Source organism: Pelodiscus sinensis, chromosome 28 (genome assembly GCF_052426305.1).
Source record: "Pelodiscus sinensis isolate ZL-2025 chromosome 28, ASM5242630v1, whole genome shotgun sequence".
In the NCBI taxonomy this organism is placed as follows: Eukaryota; Metazoa; Chordata; order Testudines; family Trionychidae; genus Pelodiscus; species Pelodiscus sinensis.
The window spans coordinates 13,067,617-13,082,761 of record NC_143079.1 but is presented as its reverse complement, the minus strand read 5'-3'; the positions used below and the strand labels follow the sequence as shown (position 1 = coordinate 13,082,761).

Below are 15,145 nucleotides of genomic sequence, written 5' to 3'. Positions count from 1 at the left end.
GCGTGCGGCCAGGGCCGGGGGGCAGGCCCCAGAGGCGAGGGGCAGGGCGGGGATGGCGGGGCCAGTCCAGCTCCAGCAAGTGCGGGGCGGGGAAAGGGCCGGTGGGGGGGGTCGCGTCTGGGGGTCTGGGAACTGCTGACTGGGCAGAGGGGCCCTGCTACCTAGTCCAGGGCGGGCGAGCCCCTTGCGAACAGCAGCTCCCTCGGCGCCCTCCAGCCCCTCCAGCGCCCTCTGCCAGGGGGTCCCTGAGCGTCCCCCCGGCCCTGCCCTGCCCTCGCCCCGCCCGCAGCCCCTGCCAGCCCTGAGCGTCCCCCGGCCCTGCCCTGCCCTCGCCCCGCCCGCAGCCCCTGCCAGCCCTGAGCGTCCCCCGGCCCTGCCCTGCCCTCGCCCCGCCCGCAGCCCCTGCCAGCTGGGCACCCCCCCCCCCAGCCCTGCCCTGCCCTGCCCTCGCCCCGACCCACAGCCCCTGCCAGCCCTGAGCGTCCCCCCGGCCCTGCCCTGCCCTCGCCCCGCCCGCAGCCCCTGCCAGCCCTGAGCGTCCCCCCGGCCCTGCCCTGCCCTCGCCCCCGACCCGCAGCCCCTGCCAGCCCTGAGCGTCCCCCCGGCCCTGCCCTGCCCTCGCCCCGACCCGCAGCCCCTGCCAGCCCTGAGCACCGCCCCCCGGCACTGCCCTGCCCTCGTCCCGACCCGCAGCCCCTGCCAGCCCTGAGCACCCCCCCCCCCCCCCCCCCCCCCCCCCGGCCCTGCCCTGCCCTCGCCCCGACCCGCAGCCCCTGCCAGCCCTGGGCACCCCCCCCCCCAGCCCTGCCAGTGCACCTCGCCCCGACCCGCAGCCCCTGCCAGCCCTGAGCACCGCCCCCCGGCCCTGCCCTGCCCTCGCCCCGACCCGCAGCCCCTGCCAGCCCTGGGCACCCCCCCCAGCCCTGCCAGTGCCCCTCGCCCCCGACCCGCAGCCCCTGCCAGCCCTGAGCACGCCCCCCCCCAGCCCTGCCAGTGCCCCTCGCCCCGACCCACAGCCCCTGCCAGCCCTGGGCACCCCCCCAGCCCTGCCAGTGCCCCTCGCCCCGACCCGCAGCCCCTGCAGCCCTGGGCACCCCCCCCCCAGCCCTGCCAGTGCCCCTCGCCCCGACCCACAGTCCCTGCAGCCCTGGGCACCCCCCCCAGCCCTGCCAGTGCCCCTCGCCCCGACCCACAGCCCCTGCAGCCCTGGGCACCCCCCCTCCCAGCCCTGCCAGTGCCCCTCGCCCCAACCCACAGCCCCTGCCAGCCCAGCCCTGGGCACCCCCCACCCTGCCAGTGCCCCTCGCCCCAACCGGCAGCCCCTGCAGCTATTCCTAGCTTTGGGCCCAGCAGCTCTGCTCATGTCCCCAGTGCCCCCGGCTCCGACCTACCTGCGTGGGGCTCTGTGGATCTCAGCCGTGGGCAGGCGCCGCCCACGGAGCCGCGACAGCGGATGGGAGAGGCCCCGGCTGCGGACCCTCCCGGAGGAGCCTGGGCTCCACGGTGAGAGTCCCACGGCTCCACCCCGGCCGTGGCTGGAGGGGCCTGGCGGCCCCGGTGCAGCAGCAGCGGGCGGAGGCCGAGCCGGCACGGAGCTAGCTGGGCCTCGGGCGCCCTGCCTCCTCCGCGTGGAGCAGGCCCCACGGGCTGAGGGGGGGGCCATGTGGGGGGGCTCTCAGGCCTTGGGAGCTCTCTGGGGACCAGGGCGATGGGTGGGGAAGTGACTCTGCAGCTCCCCCCCCCGCCAGATCACAAAGCAACCCCGAACCTGCTCCCCTGCCCCCCACAAGGCACGCCGGGCTGCGAGGAGCCTGCAGAGAGGCAGCATGGACTAGTGGGTAGAGCTCCAGAGCCAAAACCCCCTCCCCTGCCCCTCGTCATCAGCCACAGCAGCAGGGACAGACCTGCCGAGCTGTGTGCCCTGGGACAGCTAACCCGGGGGCGGGGGCTCTCAGCACTGACAGTCCAGGGGGGGGTAGATGGGCAGCTGCGCAGAGGGAGAAACTGATTAGAACCTGCCACCAGCCCCCCCCGCCCTGTCACTGCCCCTCCTCCCACCCCCAGCCCTGCCCCCCCGCCCTGTCACTGCCCCTCCTCCTGACCCCCACCCTGTCACTGCCACTCCCCCCGCCCCCAGCCCTGCCCCCCGCCCTGTCACTGCCATGCCCCCCACCCCCAGCCCTGCCCCCCACCCTGTCACTGCCACTCCTCCCGCCCCCAGCCCTGTCCCCCGCCCTGTCACTGCCACTCCCCCCGCCCCCAGCCCTGCCCCCCGCCCTGTCACTGCCACTCCCCCCACCCCCAGCCCTGCCCCCCCACCCTGTGACTGCCACTCCCCCCGCCCCCAGCTCTGCCCCCCCGCCCTGTCACTGTCCACTCCACCCTGCCCCCCACCCTGTCACTGCCACTCCCCCCGCCCCCAGCTCTGCCCCCTGCCCTGTCACTGCCTCTCCTCCTGCCCCCCACCCTGTCACTGCTCTTCTCTCTGCCCCCCACCCTGTCACTGCCACTCCCCCCGCCCCCAGCCCTGCCCCCCCGTCACTGCTCTTCTCTCTGCCCCCAGCCCTGCCCCCCGCCCTGTCACTGCCCCTCCACCCTGCCCCCAGCCCTGCCCCCACCCTGTCACTGCCCCTCCTCCTGCCCCCCACCCTGTCACTGCCCCTCCACTCTGACCCACAGCCCCTGCCATGCCAGTGTGGGGTTGGCAGCTCTGCCCCTGCCCTCAGGCCCTGCCCCACGCCCCTTCAGACGTGGGCCAGTCCTGGGCTCTCCTCATGGCTCGGCCAATGTGCCTCGTTCTTGGCCCTGGCCCCTCTCCGGCTGCTCAGCCCCCAGCACCCCTGTGTGGAGATGCCGGCGAGGCTGGAGGGAAGCCTCAGACCCCCAGGACCCCGATGGGCGTGAGGAGGGTCAGGAGCCCAGGGAGCTCCTCTGGCCTGGGCCCCGGCCTTCGCCTGGCCCATTCGCTGGGGGCTGGAGAGCGATGCTGGGAAGGAAGGGGCCGTGCGAGCTCACGTGCGGCCGGTCAGCAGGACGCCTGCACCTCCGGCCCTGCCCCCCACGCCCTGGCCCCCCACTGCTCCATGCCCTGCGGCCGCACGCCCGGCACCGTCCCACAGACACCCACCGAACCTCCGCAGAGCTCAGCTCAGGTCCCCGTGCCCTGTCGGTCGCTCACCCTGGCCGAAGCCCAGGGCGCCTGCCCCCCGTCGCCGTGCCAACGCCCCCCGCCCTGCCCTAGGGGAGCCCTGGCCTGGGGCACGGCTGGCCCGTGGGACCCACCTGTGCGGGGCTTGGTGGGAACAGCTCGCCGAGGAGGAAGCACGAACCCCGCGGGTCCCCCTACCCCCCTGCCTCTCCTGCGCCCCGGGGAAGCGTTTCTGCCCCGCCTGCTCCGCCCTTCGGCAGCCCCCACTGGGCGTCGCCTCGCGGTCTCTCGGGGCCCCCCGTTGTGCCTGCATGGATGGGTTAATGTTGACGGGACAGCTGGCATGGGGGCAGGGAGCAGAGAGAAGCGGGAGGGGGGGGGAGGCGGGCGGAGGGAAGGGGGGGGAGTCTTCCCTCACCTGGCATCGGCCTCGCTGTAATATTCCCGGGCCACGATGTCTTCAAAGAGCTCCCCGCCAGTGACCCTGAAACACAGAGCGGCAGGGTCAGCGCCCGGCTCCCCCCATGCTCCTGGGGCGCCTGCAGCCAGGCCCCAGGTCCCTCCCCCTGGGGGGGCGAGCGGTGCCCACGCGCCAGCATGGCCAAGGCACGGAGCAGGGGCTGCCGAGCATGGGGAGCCCAAACAGCAGCGCTTCTACGCTGCACTGCCCCGCCACGCCCCTGCCCCACGCCCACCCCCGCCCTGCCACGCACCACGCCCCGCCACGCATGGGGAAGCCCCCCAGGGCGGGCGAGCCAAAGCCCAGGGCCTCTCCGGGGAGGTGGGGGGCACCAGGTGCCGCGCAGGCTGGAGGGGGAGCCCTGCTGCTTCCTGCCCCTCTGCGACCCACACCCCAGCATAGGGCTGGGAAAGCAAACAGGGCCCCCATCGTCTGTCCCAGCGCGCCAAGCCAGCCCTGCTCTCTCCCGGGGGACACACCCAGAGGCCATCGGGCAGCAAGGGACCTACTGGGCCACCAAGTCCAGTCCCCCTGGCTGGAAACCCCAGTGGCTGCCCCCGCCCCGGAGACGCTGACAGAGAGACCGAGCCGCCTGGCGCAGGGCCATGCCCGGTTCCAGACCCTTGGGGGGAGCCTGACCAAAGCAAGCCAGGGATGCCCATGGGGCTGCCCCAGGATCTGGCTACCAGGACGCCCTCACTTCCGGGTAGGCTGGACTCGCCCCGTGGCTCTTTGCGCCTCTCCGATCGCTAAGCCCTGCGTTTCCTGGCACTGTGCTCCCACCCGCGTAGGCTGTCTGCTCCCGCCCACCGGGCGCCCCCCTGCCCATCGCCAGCCCCAACCGGCAGAGACCTCGGCTCCGTGTGGCAGGAAGGGAGACGGCTCCATGTCTCTCCGCCATCTCCGCGCCCAGCCCCCGCCTCTGCAACACGGAGCCACGGCCATTTGTCTTCCCCTCCCCCGTGACACAACTTTCCTCTGGCCTTGCGTGGGCAGGGCAGCTGACGGGATTCCCAGGGGGCCAGGCACCTGCCAGTCCTCGGGGCTGGTGGAAGTTTGCCTGCCTGATAATCAAGCCCCAGGGAAGCCAACGCAGTGTCAGCCTGTGGCTGTGGTCAGCTGGGGGGGGCTGAGAACACCAAAGATCCTGGATGGAACAGATGGCGGAACATCAGCACAGCAGCAATCTCAGGGACAGTTCTGGCCTGTGCCAGCAGGGGGCGCTGCGGGGAGCAGGGCAGGAGCCCCAGCAGGGGGCGCCAGTCCCAGCCCCTGCCAGCAGGGGGCGCTGCGGGGAGCGGGGCAGGAGCCCCAGCAGGGGGCGCCAGTCCCAGCCCCTCCCAGCAGGGGGCGCTGCGGGGAGCAGGGAAGGAGCCCCAGCAGGGGGCGCCAGTCCCAGCTCCTGCCAGCAGGGGGCGCTGCGGGGAGTGGGGCAGGAGCCCCAGCAGGGGGCACCAGTCCCAGCTCCTGCCAGCAGGGGGTGCTGCGGGGACCAGGGCAGGAGCCCCAGCAGGGGTTGGGGAGAGGGGCAGATGCGCAGGCTGGGGGGAGCTGCTGGGCTGACCCGGAGCCCGGCTCTTAGGCGAGAGCTCAGTAAGCGGGGAGCGCTGTTCACTGCCTTCCCCCCAGCCGCCCCGTTTCACTCTCCGGGTTGGGCAGGGGGGGCAGGTGACTGGGGGACACCCGTGTCTTTCGGCTCCCCGCCGGCTGCAGGCCGGGGACACGCCGAGGTCTGCGCGGCTCCTGCACAGGGAACCTGGAGCTGCCGTGACTCAGAGGCGAGCTAAATATAACCTGCCGCGGCGCAGGAGCTGTCGGGGAGGGGGGAGCTCACGGCGGCTATATCTGGAACCAGGCGAGAGGCAGCTGAGCGCAGCAACCGGGTCTCCGCCGCCGCCCCCAGCCGCGCCGCCCCGCACAAACCGGCCTCAGAGAGCCCCGGCTCAGCGACGAGCTGCCTGCCGGGGCTGCGTGAGAGCAGGCCGGTGGGGTTCGGAGAGGCCAGTGTGGTTACTCGGAGAGTCGGGGGCTTCTCTGGCCAGCCTCTGCCGCTGCGGGTCTCCCTGGATTCCTAGCTCGGGCATACACGTCTTCCAAGAGCACGGCCCGTAGCCTCATCCTCGCCAGCCTTGCCCGCTGGGAGCCGAGGTTGCAAGAGACGCCTCTCGCCCTGGCCACACATTCCCCGTCACCAGTGGACACGAGGCTACCTGCGCCCTCGGGAGGCAGAGGGAGGGAAGAGGGACGGGGTCCCCTGTGCACTGGTGGCTTGGAGCTCCCCAGGGGCCCTGCTTTGGAGTGAGAGGGCTGCGTCCGATCCTGACTGGCGCCCGTGGGCACCACAGCAATGCCACAAGCCTGGCCACCTGGCCAGGCCCCTTCTAGCGTTGGGCCCGGGGGCCTTTGCTCACAGGCATCCCACAGAAGCTCCGTTCCAGGTCCTGCCAGTCACACATCGCTCGCCAGCGAGACCGGCCTCTGCTCTGCCAGTCCGGCCAGCGGGCACCACTCCCACGAACCCCACCCGCTCTCTGGGCAGCTGCCCCTGCTTGGGAGACAGACGCCCCCACGGATCCCCCAGAGCCACCTTCCGACCTCGCCTCCAAACTCCCACTGGCGGAAGGGCTACCAAGATCACGCCACCGGCCGCCTCTGGGCTGCCAGCAGCCTCCCGCCTGGGCTCGCCACGGCAAGGTCCAGCGGACTGCGGCTTCCCTCCCCTGCCCAGGAGAAGCAGACACAACCCCCCGGGGGGGGGGGGGGAATTCTTCCCACCCAGAGAGGCAGCAGCTCCCAAAGCCCTTCCCCCACAGGCCACGGCTCCTCCCCGCCCCGGCATGCCGCTTCCACGTCGCCACGCAGGGACTGAGTCCACCCCCAGGGAACGCGGCCGGACACGGCGGCCCCGACCCCCTCGCAGTGACCGAACCACGTGGTGGCCCTTGGGCCGGGGGATTCAGAGACCCGCACGCCGCAGAAGCCACCCCCGCCCCAGGGGGGCCCTTCGGCTACTTACAGATCAAAGACGAGGTAGTGGAAGCCTTCCTCCGATATGCTGTCGTGGAGACGAACTGCAAAGGAGACATGGAGACGTCAGGGCGCCTGGGCACCCGCCTCTCGATCATTCACGGGACCCCCCCCTCCCTCCCACGGAGCCAGCGGGACTCTCCTCCGGAATCGGGCACTCGCCTGAGGATGCGTGCACACCGAAACCGGGACTCCAGTCTGGGGCCGGGCGCTCGGCACGGAGAGTCCCCTACGGCCGCCTCCCCCAGGGGTTCTGCCTCCAGCCTGCCCAGCCCTCGCTGCCCCGGGACGGAGCGAGCCTGGCTCGTCTCTCCGCAAGCCCAGGGCTGGCGCGGGTCAGAGGCAGGTCTCCGCCCTAGGCCCACGGCGCTTTATGGGGGCAGAGGACCAAGGAGCTATCATAGAATCGTAGGGAGGGAAGAGACCTCAGGAGCCATCGAGTCCAGCCCCTGGGCCAAGGCAGGACCCACCCCGACTCGATCAACCCAGCTATCTGCCAAGGTGGCTCCCAGCCCGGCCCCGGGAGGAGAGGAGCTCAGCAGGGGCCCAAAAGCTTAGTGAATCCAGGCTCTGGGGCCCTGAGGTCCAGATGCTCCAGGACACATCTGACAATGGCACTCCAGAGACATGGCCCAGGGAGCCCCCATCTGCCCCCCCGAAGCTAAGCCGCACCCAGGCGCCATCTCAGAGCACAGGGGTCTGCCGCACCCTCTGCCCACGCCCCACGCCCAAAGCAACCCCCGTTCCGCACTAGCGTCAGCTTCCCTCTGGGTCCACCTCTGCGGGCAGGGCTGCAGGGGGGGCAGGGAGCCATGGGGGGCAGGGAGCCAAAGAATCATAGAACACTAGAATTGGAGGGGATCTTGAGAGGTCTTCGAGTCCAGCCCCCTGCCCTCACAACAGGACCCAGCCCCATCTGGACCATCCCTGACAGTGTCTGTCTACATGTCTGCTCTGAAATGTCTCCAGCGATGGAGATTCCACCCCCCCCCCCCCCCCCGGCAATTTATTCCAGTGTTTCACGCCCCCGACAGGCAGGAAGTTTTTCCTAATGTCCAACCTAACCCTCCCTGGCTGCGGTTTAAGCCCCTTGCTCCTTGTCCCGTCCTCAGAGCCCAAGGAGAACAATTCTTCTCCCTCCTCCTTGTGACGCCCCTTTAGATACCTGGGAATAAAAGGTAGCCACGGTGGGGGGCATCCAATGGGCCGATTGCCTACGCTGGGCTGGGGCGCCAGGGCCTCTAGTGTCTGCCCCAAGCTGCTTGTCTGCACAGAGGGTCGCTGGCGGCTAGCTCGGGGCAATCAGCACCGTGGGGGGAGACGGGCGCTGGCCGGGGAGTTACTAGGGAGAGTTGTCTGGCCGGGGGTCTGGCCCGCGTGCCCCTAGGCTAACGAGGCCCTGACCGGGGCTGGAGAAGGAATTGTCCCTGGGTCAGACGGGCCAATTTGGGAGGAGGGGGGCTTTTCCCCTCTGCAGAGCAGGGAGGCCAGAGTCTGTTACAGGGCGGGTGGGCCAGGCCGGCAGGGGGGCAGACCAGACTTGGACCATTATGGTCCCCTCTGACCTTAACATCTATGCGTGAAAGCCAGGCGGAGCGCTGCCAGGAGCTGCATGTGTGCACACGTGCACACACGCACCTGCACACACGTGCCATACGTGCACAAACGCACATGCACATGTGCACACATACACACACATACATGCACGCACACATACACAGGCATATGTAGACACACACACACGTATGCACACACGCACGCTTGTGCACCCCCCGCACCCGGTGCCCCCCATTCCCGGGTCTCCATGTCGCCCTCTCAGCCCATCACATAAACAGACTCGTGGCCATCCCCATCTGCGGCCCAGACACACCGTTTCCATAGCAACCGATGCACGTCAAAGGGGAAGAGGGGAACATGGACCAGCGGCATCGCCTGCGCGCCCTGGGGCTGGGGGCCCCTCGCCGACCGCAGCCTTCTCCTGCCCACCAACCCGGCAGGGCTGGGCCCCGGATCCAGGTGCGTTACATAAGCACGAAGCCCCCGCTGCGCCCGGCCAGCCGCTGCGCCCGGCCCTGAGCCGGGGGCTGCCGAAGGGCCCAGCGGTGGCTGGGTGGGATGAGTCAGTTCTGGGGGGGGGGTCTAGAATGGCAGAGGCTGGCGCCCCGGCCCCTGGAGAGGGCAGGGCAGCAGGGCGCATTCACAATGCCCGGGGGGGCCCTCTGGGAATGGGCCCCTGCCCAGCTCCCCAGGGACGTGGCCACCCTGCCCCGCAGAGCGGGGAGACGCTTTTAGGGTGCACAGTGAATTCACCGGGACAGGCATTTTCGGGGTGCCAGTACCCTCGGCAAAACCGGGCCAAATTCAGGTCGTGTTGGATCAACCAAACTCTCAGGGAAATGCATCCTTCCTCCATCCCCCTCCTCTGGCCCTTCTGTGGGGGGGTCACTGTCCCCCCAGCCAGCACCTCCCAACCCCTCCCCCAAGGACGGGCACCCCCAGCCCCTCCCCATGGCGAGTATCCCCAGCCCTTCCTCTCACCCCCAGCCCCTCCCCATGGCGGGCTCCCCCAGCCCTTCCCTGCACCCCCAGCCCCTCCCCACACCCCCAGCCCCTCCCCACGGCGAGTATCCCCAGCCCTTCCTCTCACCCCCAGCCCCTTCCCATGGCGGGCACCCCCGGCCCTTCCCCACGGCGAGTATCCCCAGCCCTTCCTCTCACCCCCAACCCCTCCCCACGGCAGGCACCCCCGGCCCCTCCCCACGGCGAGTATCCCCAGCCCTTCCTCTCACCCCCAGCCCCTCCCCATGGCGGGCACCCCGAGCCCTTCCCCGCACCCTCAGCCCCCCCCACGGCGGGCACCCCCAGCCCTTCCCCGCACCCTCAGCCCCCCCCACGGCGGGCACCCCCGGGCCCTCCCCATGGCAGGCACCCCCAGCCCTTCCCCGCACCCCCAGCCCCCCCCACGGAGGGCACCCCGGCCCCTCCCCACGGCAGGCACCCCCAGCCCTTCCCCGCACCCCTAGCCCCCCCCACGGCGGGCACTCACCAATGTTGGAATGCTTCAGGAGACGGCAAATCCGGGCTTCGCGCTCCAACTTCTGATGATCTGGAGACAGACAGAAAAGGAGTCTGGTTAACGGTATCGTGCGAGGCAGCCACTCTGTGTGCTCAGCAAGCCCTGGCGGGCTGGGGCAGAGGGGGGGAGGGGGTGCCACGGAGTGTGGGGGAGGCCCCGGCCTGCACCCCCATCTGCAGCCAGTCGTGACCCTCAGGTGGCAGGTGGAACAGAAGGGTTATTCATAGACAGGGACACCGTGTAGCCCAGACTTCGTGTTATAGGAACCAGGAGCCGTCAGTACAATCCAGCTTGGGGGGGGGGGGGGCACAGCCAGGGCTCTGGGCCACTGCCCGGCCCCCAAGCCAGCTAGACTCCCCTCTCCCTAAGCAGCCAAAAACTAACGCACACCCCCTGCAACTGGCCCCAGCCCCCCAGGCAGCCCCACCCCCTCCTTTGTCCTGTTTGGGGGGGGGGTAAGGTGTTACCTGCTGCCACCTGGTCCTCAGAACATGAGAGACTGAACATACTTCCCCAGTGAGTCATGCCTGGTCTCTCCCCTTCCTTAGCCAGCCAGTGCTGCAGTGCCCGGGGAAACTGAGGCACGCACACACACAGAGTTACTGCAGGACAGGACAATAGAATGACACACAACAAACCGAGTGACTAGAGTCCCCACTACTACACCGGGGGGAGGGGCTCGTCTCCCATCCACTTATCCAGGCCAGCGCTAGCGGGAAGAGCCACCCGTCCTGAGAGCCGGACGGGGCAAAGGCTGGGAGGAGAGCGACTGTTGCACCACAGGCTGGGAGGAGAGCGACTGTTGCTTCCCCGTATTAATGCTGCCCCTCGGCAAGGCCCCATGGAGCTGTGACCAGGAGCCCGGACGTGAAACTGGTGGATAGAGGGTGTTTAGACTACAGGGGGTTTTCTAAAAACTTCCCCTGCGGCTAGACTGCTGCCGCCATCTTTTGAAAGGAAATCGAACGAACACGGCAGGTTTTTCGACCGCGGAAAACCTTCTTTTAAAGGAAGAACGCCTCTTTTCGAGAAGTGCTCTTTCGAACCAAGGCGCTAGGCCATGCACACTGTGCTTTTGGGAAAGAGCCAGCCAGACTGCCGGGGTGCTCTATCTCCAAGAGGCGGCTCACTTTCCCAAAGTACTGGCTGGCGTCTAGACGCTCTCTTTCGAAAGAGGCCTGCAGTATAGACGTAGCCGGAAAAATGGCAAGGGAGGGGCCAGGACCGGCATTCTCATTGCCGGCTCTCGGGGCCAGAGACGGGCTTTGTTCACACCCAAGAGAACAACCAGCCGCACGGTTTACAATGGACGCCCATCCGGCCCCCGGCCCTGCTTCCAAAAAACACACGCAATCAAGTCCACCCAAACTGCCTAGAGGTTCAATCCCCAAACTGCCTAGCAGCTATATCTCCAAACTGGCCTGTTAACGGGCTATCCCACTGTGACGTAGTGGGGGTACTTGCTGGGCTGTGGTGACCCCTGCTGTCTGGAGCAAGACCCAGCAGGGAAAACCTGGCTAGGCAGAGATAAGGCCAAACTGGTTGAACCAGTGGCCAGACACCCCCCATGGAGAGGAACAAAGGAAGGTGGATGCTGCCCTGACTGCGGGGGCAGGGCTGGGGGGGAATTGAGTTAGACTGTGGAAGAGCATGGAGGAGAGCCTAGGGGAAGGGGCTGGAGTTTAGGGGCCCAGTCTCCCCCATCTCAAGGGGGCCTGAGGCATCCTAGCCCAGTTCCTGTAACCAGATTACATCTGTGCTGCGCTGTGCTGGAGGAGCAATAAACCACCCTCAATTCCACTGGCTGGTGCAGTCTGTTTGTGCCATTTCGGGGTGCAGGAGACGGGGAACCCCCAACGCGCCGTCACACCCACCCATGGGGCCCGACTCTTGTCTGATCTGAAAGAAAATGCAGCCTCCTTGCTGGCCAGCATAACAGGTGACACAGAACCTGGGGGAGGCCAAAGGGGAGGGGGAGGTCTCTTCTACAGAGCTGAGAAAGCCAGACTAGTCCACCGTGGGTTGCAAAGCAGGGCCGGGGGTCTGGGAACACGGACTGCAGGGCCTGCTTACTGAAGGGGCGGGGAAGCGCTGCCTCTGACAAGGTTTTGGGGGCCAGGGCAGACCCATGTCTCAACAGGGGCCGTTGCTCGTCGGAGGTGGAACCGGGATGTCGCGGACGAGTCGAATTAGCGCCGTGCCGCGGGGATGCGGTCTCCGGGCGTCACGCGTCGACACGGAGGCTGAAAAGCTGGGGAGGGTCCAATGCTGACCGCGCGGGCTGGCAAAGCTGCCTCAGGGTGCGGGGCCGACCGTGCGAGGACGGGAGCAGGGGTCCCCTGACCCGTGGCGCCCGTGGGAACTCAGCTGGACGGAGGGATGTGCAGCAAGGCACGTGGCTGACGAGGGCGGGGGGGGGGGGGATGCCCGGGGAAGCCCGTCCCGTGTGCTGGGGGAATGCCGGGCTCACAGAGCCACCTTGGTTCAATGCAGAATCAGTGCAGGAGATGCCGGGGCGGCCCCTGTCCAGTCCCTGTGTGCAGGGTCTCAGGACGGGCGCTGCCAAATTAAAGCCGGCTTCAGGCAAGGGCCCTGAGAATGACCAAGGGCCGGCGCAGCTCTCCGCGGGGGAGACAGGGGGCAAACAGGATGGGCCAGAGTAAAATCAGACCAAATAGTGACTGGTCTAGGGAGGTCAGGGCACCATTTCTCCCTCGTGCCGAACCCAAGGACAAAGGACAGTCACCAACATTAGTGGGAGCCTCACTCAGAGCGGGTGCAAGGAAACACCTTTTCCCACAATGCACATGTAACCGCCGACCGGGCGCATTTGAACCTGGGACCTCTGGAGCTGAGCTAAAAGCCAGCTGGCTCCCACTCCGTGCTGTAGTGGTCTCTTGATCTTAGCTGTTGCTGTGGTCTCGGTACCACTTGCATTGCTCAGTAACCACACTAGGCTACGTCTACACTGGCATGATTTTCCGGAAATGCTTTTAACGGAAAAGTTTTCTGTTAAAAGCATTTTTGGAAAAGCACGTCTAGATTGGCAGGACCCTTTTCTGCAAAAGCACTTTTTCCGGAAAAGCGTTCGTGGCCAATCTAGATGCGCTTTTCTGCAAAAAAGCCCCAATCGTCATTTTCGCGATCGGGGCTTTTTTGCGGAAAACAAATCTGAGCTGTCTACACTGGCCCTTTTCCGGAACAGTTTTCTGGAAAAAGATTTTTGCCCGAACGGGAGCAGCATAGTTTTTCTGGAAAAGCACTGATGATTTTACATTAGATTGTCAGTGCTTTTCCGGAAATTCAAGCGGCCAGTGTAGACAGCTGGCAAGTTTTTCCAGAAAAGCGGCTGATTTTCCGGAATAACTTGCCAGTGTAGACACAGCCCACGTGTGCGGGTTACAAACAGGCGGACTGTGGAACTCCTCACCACAAGGTATCACTGGGACAAAGCAAAGAGTCAAAGAGGGATGGAGAAACAACCAATGTTCCCTGTAAGGTGAGCGCTTGTGCGGTTACCCAGGAGAGATTCAAATGCCGCGCAGCAGATTAGCACAGCACCCACAGCCACCCATAGCTGGCAGGATGTGTTTCTATTGGTGGTGCCCATCCCCACACGCCTTGGTGCACAAAACAAAATTTATTCTGCACATGGATGGAAAAAATGAGAGAGAGCATTGGTAACAATACGCAGTGATAGAATCATTCATGGTAACCAAAAGGCCTTCCTACGGATATTAACGCGCAGGCTCCAGGGCTCACAGTCGCCTCTAGCTGTTAGGTATCAGGAAGAAACGAATGAGGGGTTAGATTACCCAAAGTTCATGCACCTGGCACTGCCCACCCTCAGAGACAGGACACTGGGTGAGACAGGCTTTGGGTCGGCCCCAGCCTTGGGGAGAGCAGAGGCCTGCACTGCGTGGTCCGGAAGGAGGTGAAAGGCCCCGGTAATTCCCAGTGCCGCACCCGGGAGGGCAAGCTCCTTCCAGAGCCATGGAGCCTGCCAGCATGCCGGGGCCACCTGCTGCACCCTCCCTTGGGGCAGAGGCTGGCAGGGCTGAGCTCTGTCGTAGCAAGGTGTGACAGCGCGTTGGGGTTTTCCCGTCTCCTGCAGCCCCGTAATGGCACGGACAGACTCCTCCAGCCAGTAGAACAGAGGGAGTTTATTGCTTCTCCAGGATACAGCACAGCACAGATGTAATCCGGTTACAGGAACTGGGGCTAGGATGCCTCAGTCCCCCTTGAGATGGGGGAGACTGGGCCCCTAAATTCCAGCCCCTTCCCTAGGCTGTCTCCTCCATGATCCCAGACAGAAACTAACTCTCCTCCAGCCCTGCCCCCCAGCTAGGGCAGCATCCACCTTCCTTTGTTTCTCTCCCTGGGGGGTAGCTGGTCGGACAGGTTGAGAGACCCTTTGCATAGTGACTCATCCCCTGCCCTGCTGGGCCGTGCTACAGACAGCAGCCAGTGGGGGTCACCCACAGCCCACCGCCCAGCATAGCAACCGGCACGGTACCCCCACTATGTCACACAAGGCCTCTCGCTGCCCCCACGCAGGGTCGGGGTCTCTCTGGGAAGAAGGCACGGAGCCCAGGGCATGCAGAGGGGCAGGGGAGACAGCCCGTCCCTAGAGGGGTAGGATCTTGGGCTAGTGCAGAGGAAGGGGCAGGAACCCGACCCAGGCAGCTGGCCAGCCTCCAAGGAGCAGAACTGGAGGGGGGGCTGTGGGCACTGCCTGCCCCAGAGCTAGGGGCTCCCGCAGCCCAGCCCCTGCAGGATGGAGCCGCTACAGAGCACGTTCATCACACACCACTCGGCAGGGGGAGGCTGGCGGGGAGCTCCCAGACCTGCGGACACAGAGCCAGCAACACAGGGCGGGGCCCGGCCAGCTGCACTGCCTCCCCCAGACACGCTGTGCACGGGGGGCCCGGCCACGGCTCCACCCAGCAAGGGGTGCAGAATTCACCTCTGCCTCCCTGCGTGCCCCTGCCACTTTAACAGGAGAGGAGGCTCCACCCAGCCTCCCCTCTGTGCTAACCAGCTATTGCGCTCCACTCCAGAGGTGGCTGCATCTTGCCGCTCAGCACACGGCGGGGATGTGTGGGCATGTCTGCACTGCCACCCTGGTTCAAACTAGGGTGGCTAATGTCGGCATTCGAACTTGCAAATGAAGCCTGGGATTTAAATATCCCAGGCTTCATTTGCATGTTCCTGGGCGCCGCCATTTTTAAATGCCCCGTAGTTCGAACTAGCTGCCCGCGGCTACACGCGGCACGGGCTAGGTAGTTCGAATTCGCACGACCGATACTCCTCCTGCAATGAGGATGCTGGGGAATGCGAGATGTGACAGCGCGGCGGGGGGCCCCCGACCCTGCACCCCCATCCACAGCCAGCGGTGACTCTCCGCCGGCCAGTAGAGTAGAAGGGTTCTTGC

General features: G+C 66.9%; 1 protein-coding gene across 31 annotated transcripts in view; it reads right to left on the bottom strand.

Moving 5' to 3' along the window:
• The window catches only part of CAMK2B (calcium/calmodulin dependent protein kinase II beta), a 122,268-nt gene that overhangs the window by 64,752 nt on the left and 42,371 nt on the right, over positions 1-15,145 (bottom strand). For 30 of the 31 annotated variants that reach the window (XM_089773870.1, XM_089773869.1, XM_089773865.1 and 27 more), the window contains exons 3-5: positions 9,682-9,741; positions 6,625-6,679; positions 3,567-3,632 (exon numbers count right to left, since the gene is read on the bottom strand). In XM_089773870.1, the coding sequence (XP_089629996.1) occupies positions 3,567-3,632; positions 6,625-6,679; positions 9,682-9,741 (181 nt within the window). Of the gene's footprint in view, positions 1-3,566; positions 3,633-6,624; positions 6,680-9,681; positions 9,742-15,145 lie in introns of those variants that run through there. The other variant, XM_075911119.2, reaches the window with a different exon arrangement.